The sequence below is a fragment of the Amblyomma maculatum genome, chromosome 8 (assembly GCF_055883805.1).
Source record: "Amblyomma maculatum isolate TAMU_Amacu chromosome 8, ASM5588380v1, whole genome shotgun sequence".
NCBI lineage: Eukaryota > Metazoa > Arthropoda > Arachnida > Ixodida > Ixodidae > Amblyomma > Amblyomma maculatum.
The window spans coordinates 121,211,692-121,220,814 of NC_139351.1; the positions used below are offsets into that span (position 1 = coordinate 121,211,692).

Genomic DNA, 9,123 nt, shown 5'->3' on the forward strand with positions numbered 1-9,123 from the left:
TTGGCTGCATCCTATTGCGGAGACGGAACGGCTGATGGGAAATCGCTTTGTGATAACAGCGCTGTTGTTTAATAAAGAGACGTTGTCGGGACGAGTTGTTGCGATGAAGAAAAGGTGGTCAAAATTTTAAAGGCATTCGGTAACGGCACGGAGACGGGCTGTGTTCTCAAAGCCTTTCCCCCACTCCCCCCCCCCCTTTTCTTTTTTTTTTTTTTTTACGGCAGGTGGTGTACGTGTGGCTTCTTTTTTCTCTTTAATTTCCAGACCTAGTTGGTTCTACGAACCCTAACACGCGAGCTATAGCTCTTGACCGTGCGAAAGGCGCGAAAAATTTTCCGGAAGAACGGGCCATGCGGAACAGTGCCGGTATCATTATGAGCAAATTAGAAAATCGCGCGTTCCTGTATATGAGCACCGTAGGAGTTAAAGCCAAACCAAAAAAGTCAGTCAACGCGTATTTATTCCGGTTCTGAAGTCACCGATCATGTGAGTAGCATGACTAGAACGGCTAGTCGTGCGTATATTTTTATTCCATAGGTTGGGCACATTTAAGCAAAAGATAGACGTTAAAATGAAAATCATTTTTGTGTGTGTTTACACTGACGCTTATTTGCAAAATTCTAAGTTGTGTGAATATTGATCGTAGTTGGTAACTTGGTATTTACTGGCACGGAGCGTTAAGGTTTTGGCTGCATCCTATTTCGGAGACGAAACGGCTGATGGGAAATCGATTCGTGACGACAGCGCTGTTGTTTAATAAAGAGACGTTATCGGGACGAGTTGTTGCGATGAAGAAAAGGTGGTCAAAATCTGATTCTGATATACTATTTACACACACACACACGCGCGCGCGCACACACATGCACACGCGCGCGCGCGCGCACGCACGCACAGAGAGACGTGCTCGCGTGTGATATTTTTGTTGAATGTTATATAACTAGATGTAGGATATGGGTACACAAAATAAACCGTAAAAGGGATTAGGTCCACTTGTCGAAACGTCGGCTAGCGGACTGGGGCTCCTCCTCAACCCTTATTCGGTCTTCTCTGACTTTGTTAAAGGGTCTGTAACACTGACGGCGACTAATATCTGAACAGATCCAGAGAAATCATCATCAGCTCCAATACGTCCACTACAGGACACCAGGCCCCTCTCGTTGACCTTCATTTGAACCTGCACTGCACATGCGCCAGCGGCGACCGCCTTATACCAGCAAACTTCCTCCTCAGCCCACTTAACTCTCTGTCGCCCTCTATTACGCTTGCCTGCTCTTAATTCCACTCCGTTACCCCCTTCGTATCACATGCCCTGCCTGTGACCAGTTCTTCTTGATTTCTGCGAGGATGCCACTAACTAGCGTTTATTTCCACACCCTGCTCCGCCCTCTTTCTGTATCTGGGTGTTACCGCCATCATTTTCCTCCTCTCCTGACAGTACTAAATTTCGTTTCTGTGAAATTTATTTTAACAAATAATGATTTAAAAGAAATTCATTATGTGCGACCCCAATTGCATACAGACTAAATTCGAACGGCACGAGTTCGCTTTTAAACCCTGTCTGTATACACTGTAAACCGCGGACGACTCGATCGCTATAGGTGTGGCAATACACATACTAATCTTCTCGTGTTTAGACCGAACCGCCTCGAACGTGACTAAAACCGCAGTGACGTAATCTTATAGGCGCTACGAGTGCCAAATAATATAAAATAAAACCCCTTTGGCAACCGTCCTGCAATGCGTGCGTGCCTGAAAGGCGAATTCCGATCCAGCGCGGATCTTGGCGGAGAATCCGGATTCCTCTCCACTCGTCCTTAGCAGCGAGTGCTGCTTGTGAGGGGTCTTCGCTCGCGTGCTTCGTTTTTGCTCGTTGCTGATGTCGATCCGCATTCTTGAGTGCATACGCGCGGTTTTTAGGCCGCAGTATCCTTGAAGCGCACCGCGAGCGAGGGCAAATGCTTCGCAGATCGGACGAAAGCGCCGCCAATATACGCCCGCGCTCCTCGATAAGGGTTGACAACATCTGATGAGCACTCTTACACGGAGTTCTTGTTTTTGGTGATCAGAGCGAATTGCGGTAGAGGGCTTACGTGGGAGTGGGCGACCAAGAAAACAAAAACAAAGGAGGAAATGAATATCAATTATTAAGTGTCTTCACGTTCAAAAGATGTAGACGTTCTTTTTAAGGGGCGATTTTGGTGGTAAAATCGCAGCGTCAAGATGAAACGAAACTGTAGTCTAAAAATGTTTCTTTGTCTCAGTAGAAACCTTAGTACGCGAATGTTTTTTTTTTTATTATTCTGCTTCCGTCGAAACGCAGTAAGGCAGTGAATTCACAGACCACCAGGACCTACTAAACACTTTCAAATAAGTGGGTCTTGCCCTATAAATGGCGCGCTGTGGAATGCAGTCCGTGAAGAGCGAGCTGTGCGAAAAAGGATATGGTCTCGCTTTCTAATAGAAAGCATTGCAGTTACTGATAGTGATGGTAGCAGCGACGACAATGGCAGTGCACTAGTTGATAATGATGATAGTAGCGATAGTGATCATTATGTGATAGTAGCGATGACAATGACGGTGCAGTTAGTGAGAACAGCAAAGTGGCTTTTCGCCATTTCCGCTCTTAAGCAGACTTAAGCCCAGTCCCGCAATTTCTTTTCGTTTGCCTGATGGCACCATTTTCTTTCTTTTTTTTCTTTTTCGGCGTTCCTGCCTGTGCGGTGGCAGAAAAAAATCACGAGCATTCTTCTGACAGGTGGTAGTTGGTAGGTGGCATAACCACGCACTGATTAGTCGGCGGGTTGTGACAATTCAGGGTTCGCAAATAAGTGGCCTAAAATTCAAGCAGATTTGCAGGACTTTCGGGATACAAAGGAACCATGAGCGAAGAAGTCTTTTTGGATCATACAGATCAGGAATCCTTTGAATCTTGCTTAGCTCTGATTTCCTCCTCTAAGGCTTACCATCTCTGCTTCCTTTTCTCTGGCCTTTTGGCGGAAACTGCTGGCCTTGATAATTAAAGTTATGTCATTCGACATCACCGGAAAGACCGGCGGCTGATACTCCAAAAATTTGAGCGATATCTTGCATTTTCTTCTGGATAAGTTCTCGGTGTTATTTGAAACATGCATTTTGACTTTCTGCTGCTCCTTCCTGCTCACGTGCAGGGATTTTTCACAATCGTTTGCTTTCATAACAGCAGTCTAGGTAAACAATTACTCATCATGATCACTGTCGCTATCATCATCACCTAAATACACCGTCATTGTCATCGCTACTACCATCGTTATCACTAACCACAGTGTCATTATGATTGCTACTATCACCATTGTCATTATCACTAACTGCATCGTTGGACCACCCTTGCATAAGACAAGAATTACGATCTGCTTCTCACGAGCCAGGCGTGGCATAGTGGTTTGAGCGCTCGGCTGGGGATTCAGAGGGATAGTGGTTCGGTTTGGTTTGTGGGGTTTAACGTCTCAAAGCAACTCAGGCTATGAGAGACGCCGTAATGGAGGACTCCGGAAATTTCGACCACCTGGGGTTCTTTAACGTGCACTGACATCGCACAGCACACGGGAGCTTTGCTTTTCGCCTCCATCGAAAAGCTGCCGCCGAGGCCGGGATTCGATCCCGCGTCTTTGGGAACAGTAGTCGAGCGCCGTAACCACTGCGCCACCCCGGCGGGGGATAGTGGTTCGATTTCCGGTGCAGGCATGTGGTCTTTACTGCACTGATGTCTGGGGCGATGTGTAGGCGGTATATACGCGCCGTGCGTGGCGCCACGCATCGGACAACCACATGTGGTGCGACACCATATGGGTGGTGCATGGTCTTCGCTTATAACCACGCTTTGTTTTCTGGCTCATTGAATGCCCAACGTGAGCCGTCGCTAACCTTGGCCCGAGGTGGCATAGTGAAGCTTTCACTCCAAGAAAAATAAAAAAGGGGACGAAGAACCAGGAAGGTGCACTTTGCAGGATTTATCCTGCCGTGTTGCCGCGTTGTCGCTTCAGACTGCCCATCGCCTCCCCTGTCCCTTTCACTGTTCCATCCGGGGCGCTCATACAGCCGTATGAAGCCTTAGTTTTAAATGTCGCTCCTCAATATTTAAGGAATTCAGGGAGTGCAAAAAAAGTTAGTTTGAAATTGAAATTGAGAAAACGAAGATGGGTAAAAAGTGATAAAAAATAATCAATAATAAACAGTTAGCACAAAACTCTCCCGGATGCAATAATATAAACTGAAGGAGCACACAATGGCTTTAGAGAATACCTTTTACCGGTTGCACCGAAGGAGGGTAATGCGGGAATAGTAAATGGCAGCCTAACCAAACGAGGGGAATTGGAGAGAGTTCAACGATCTAAGGATTCAGCATCAATGCATGACGCACAATGATCCGACGGTATGAACTCAAAACGGCATTAATAAAGATTGAGATTTGGGATTCTACAGCACAAGGACGTCATGGGAACCTCACCTTGCTTTGAGCTGCATGAATGAACACTTCATGGGAATTTTAAATACTCGAAGTCCGCTGCATCAAAAGGATGGACTCCAGGTTGTAAAGTAGTTCGAAACGTTCTAAGCTGGCCACAATGAACAGACTAATGTTTAGAAGGAAGACGGAACAGACCCATAGAGCTGAAATCGCTAAAAAATCGGCCACTGTACTTGTAATGCCGCATTGCCCTGGAATCCACTCAAAACGCACATCTTGTATGATTTTTTTTTTGAGCCTTCAAGCGCTGCCAAGACTCAGAAACAATCCTAGAGTATGATCGTGTTAGGAATTCTGCACGGTACACTTTGAACGGCCAAACCAATTGGAAGAAATCCAGCAGCAAATATTGGCATATAATCTTGGACCTGAAAAGAGTATCCCAGTCTAGTGCCTGGGAATAAATATTAACTGCCGCTTTTTCGCCATGCTGAAAGGCATCTACGAAAATAACTGCATGTCACAGATAATGTAACGGTTATTTTTGCAGGGGACCATTTAACACGCTGACTGCGAAATTCTTTGCATTAGATGACAGCGTATTGTCAAATCGAAGTGCAGGATCCAGCCTGCTAACATTGCTAACGCACTGAACGAACATAAGCGACAGTACGTGCCTCCAGTGCCTCACTGTAAACATATATTGAGTGAGATTGTATTGCGACCAGTGTTTATCTATAAACAAAGCTGGGTGTGTTACAAAAATGGGAGGCTTGGAAATGGAAGCCCGGACGAAGCCAAGTCCCCTCAACAATTGGAGTAGCCACTCCAAGCGTAGGCTCGAGTGCGCGCAAAAAGGCGTGCGAGGCTGGCATCGACAGTTCAAGTCTCCTTCGTAAGTGAGCTTCGAAAAAAGAGGGCAACGTTCATAACTTCGATTTCCACCGTGGTAGGGGCGTGCGCTCCAGCTCTGCGGCAGGGGACTTTTTCCCGGGACTTTCTACTAAGGCCACGTGACGTCGTTCGGCAGTGCTGCAGCGTGCTAGCCGAGCACTTTCCGCCCATTAGGCGCGTCCGTAGTACGTCGCTGCGGTCCTTGCACTGTGCGCGCGCTGGCACCCTATGCACTGCAGGCCGCTGGTGCTGGCAGTTTGCTGATGTAGGATCCTTGTCTTCGTTTTTGCCAGGCCATTCCAGTTTGTGAGCAGCTAGTTGCCGGCACCAGCAAGGAGGAGAGTATACAATCGATATATTTTACCGATTTTCGCTGAAGGACCGAGAGCTAAAAAGAAGAAGAAAAAAAAAGCTAGCAGTGGGACTAATGGCAGCTAGCGGGCGATGGAAAAGAAAACGGCTAAGGAAAAGCCGAGAGAAAGAAGGTAAAGAAAAATGTGCGAGTTGATGACATTGCAACTGGAGTGAGCAGGAGAAAGTGTTCCTTGGGCAAGGCGTGTGCGCAAATTAACACAACACGTGTTCCTTTAAAGGCAGGTGTCTCAAACACGCGGCCCGCAAAACAGTGCATGCGATGCGGCCCGCTGGCTTCCAAAAATTTCAGGATTCACTCCGAAAGCCAGTCGGCTTTACCACCAAGCTCGTTTTACAACTACAACCAGCTAAAAGAGCGTACCCTGGCTGTGCACGTTCTTTGTGGAAATGGAAAGAGGCATTGACCCCTTAATCTGCGTGAACTTTCGACGGTCGCCAGCAGGACAACCCGCCCTATCCCCCTTTCATCCTAAAGTCTGCATTTTCTTTTTTCTTCTTGACAGGAAAGTGAGGTATTTTTTTAACAGTGAATCTTTCCTGAAGTGACGCCAGTCTTGCAATGAAGAACAAGATACCCCGTGCAGCTATTCTTTTCCACGAATGAGACAGCGTGGTCTGGAAACAGTGCGTTTTGTTTTTCTTTCCGCATTTCATTGCTGTCGATTGTTTTTAACTTTTTTTTTTTTTTTCATTCTTGTCTTCCGGCTCTTGGTCCACGAAGGACATTTTCTCAATGCGGCCCACATAATGGTTAATAGGGGCTGGCAAACCTGTATTAGTGGACAGCAGATTTTGGTACGATGTATTGACGTTGGGAAGTACGCTGGGATAGTAATTTTTCGACAATTTACATCGAACACGGCAAAAGGCAGCGCGGGGCTTACCGTCACCTGACCTGGCTGGCGTCGCTGAAACTGTAAGATGGAACGGTGCCTTTGACTTGTAATGATGAAGTATTCTCTGTTTAGAGCGTTTAGACCGCTTTGTCTTTGCAGCATTGGGGCGTTGATATTCACTTAAATGAGTGACGTCATTAGGAAAATATTACGGCTTTTAGTTGACGAACTTCTCTACGTCACGATTTCTGAGCTGATTTGAGGCTCCCTGATGTTCACCATAATGCTCTTTAAATGAGATTGAACACTAAGAAATTAGTGATATACTAAACTTTTCGCAGCTGCGCAAGTCGAATCTCAGAAGCGTTAAGTTTGCGTAACTGTCTGGAACAGTGCCATCTTAGTCTTGTTTATGTCATTTGTTTCAGGTATACGACCATAAATGCTTGTTCTGCAAGCGCTATGCGTTTGTGTTATACACTGAATTCAGCTTGGCAGATTGTATGTGATGTTTCTCCTGTGTCCTGTGTACCGCTCGTGTTGTATACGTCTGATGTCGCAGAAAGCCGACGCAGTCGGCTTGGAAAATTAAATATTTGACGCGTGGAATGTTTCGCCGCAGCTCTGATGCATATCATTACTAACAAAGGCGTACTGACGCAAGGCTGCGGATAATAAAAGAAGAAAACTTTCGATAGTCAAACGAAGTTTTGCTACGAAATCGCTTATGTAAGAGCACACGCTCGCACGCTCCGCGTCGTGACTGGTTCGACGTCACACAGCGGGTCTGACACGCTTCTCGATACACAACGGCGGTACATCGTTTGCATAATCGATATCGGCCTAGAGAACAGCAATGGGGCGAGTCATGCGTAGTCTCGCGGTGACGGATGACGCCGCGACCTGCTGAGGACCCCTGGTGGGGCGCACACCGTTCATCATCTCACCCACGCAACGAGATTCGTCTTCTGCCGACCGTTGCTTGACCCTACGCGGCGCGCGGGACTCGCCGACAGTTCGAACGGTACAGTTGAAGAGCGTGCGGTACAATCCGACGTTGCCGAGTTGTCCTTTCGTTATACTCACGAGAGTCCTTCCCTGCCGTCTGACAAATTATCTCGTTACCCTAGCGGTAAAGTTGTTCCGTAACGCCTTTGTCTCTTTTAGAACCAGAGCCACTTCTCTTTGCTGTCTACGACCGCACAGTTCATTGCTCAGAAAGGACAGGTTGACGAAGTCAGAAACTTGGACGAGCCAGTTTCCATTACAAGCAGTAGTTGACAGAAACTTATAGACTTGTTCAGAATGTCCACCTGTTCGCTAGCAGACGAGAGATTCGCACTCATACGCGCGCTACTCAAAACCAACTAACTAGATTTAGAACAACTTCGGCCACCCAGGCAGCCGCGCAGCGCTACCCGGCGCGGCGGCTAGCAAAACCTGCAGTCGACGACGGGTAAACCAGAGCACCAACACGGCGCGACGCCGCTATCGCACTCACTTTTGGGCATGCCGCAAGGCCCTTTGGTTCGGCCGTTGTCGAGAAAGTCCAGGTCGTACCGCCTTGCCGGCGGAAAGGTTAGGGCTACGTGTCCAAGACACGGACGGACCACAACCGCAGCGCAGAAGACGGCGGCCACGATCACGAAGCGCCGCAGCAGCAGCTCCCGCGTTGGCCCACGCATGGCGACCGACCGACGCGAGTCAACAGGCCCCGCGTCGTTTCACACTCCTTCAAGCAGCAGCCGGAGCAGGCAAGCACAAGAGGCTCTCAGCTGGTGCTACACGTCCTCGAAATCACAGCCGCGGCGTCCGGCGCCGCGTAGCCGGCATGGTTCAGTTGGGGCACTCCTCCAGACAGAGACGCGTGAACTTCGATGATTGAACACACACACTGGAAGAAACAGGGGCGGGGATGTCGCCGCCGAGCTTTCGCGAGCAAATCGTTGCCGTCGGCGTAGGGTCGGTCGGCTCGTTTCGTCGTCGGGTCGCCGCTGCAGCCTGCGGCGAGCAAGAAAGCCGTGGAAAGGATACGGTGAGGAGAGGCGCACCTGCGAGCCACCACCTCGCTCTCGCGAAGACTGGTCGACTTGGCCGGCGTTTCGCTCCTCGCGGGCCGCCGCGGTGGAGGAGGAATGGAAGCAAGGGTAGCCCGGAAAGTGCAGGTTCCTCCTCCTCCTCCAGCGGCGGCCGCAGGTGAGCTTTCTTGCGGGCGATGACGACGGGAGGAGGCAGCGGCGGAAACAACACACCAAAGAAAAGCTAAGCCGCGAGAACCTGTCCGCTACGTCGCGCTGGTGGTGGAGGGCCGCATTCCTGGGATGGCGAGCGGGCAGCAGGCAGGTGAGTTCGCCGGGAAGCGGAGTGCGCCCGACGTCAGCCTGAACTGCGTGGTCGTGCTGCCTGTCGACGGCGCCGGAAGGACAGACGGCGCGCGCGTTCAATGAAAAGGGTGAAAATGCGAAGAGAAACCGCGGCGGTCGGCCGTCCGTCCCGAGTGGGTAAACGAAAAGAGTCGAGGAAGAAGAGGCGGGAATGTCAGTCAGGCTTGGCCTCTGGCGACGACGTTACTTT

General features: G+C 49.2%; 1 protein-coding gene across 1 annotated transcript in view; it reads right to left on the reverse strand.

Moving 5' to 3' along the window:
- Positions 1-8,746, reverse strand: part of LOC146182376 (uncharacterized) — a 57,714-nt gene extending 48,968 nt beyond the window's left edge. The window contains exon 1 of the mRNA XM_084577471.1: positions 8,051-8,746. Within this exon, the coding sequence (XP_084433597.1) occupies positions 8,051-8,234 (184 nt within the window). The 5' untranslated portion in view covers positions 8,235-8,746. The remainder of the gene's footprint in view (positions 1-8,050) is intronic.
- Positions 8,747-9,123: the final 377 nt, after the last annotated feature.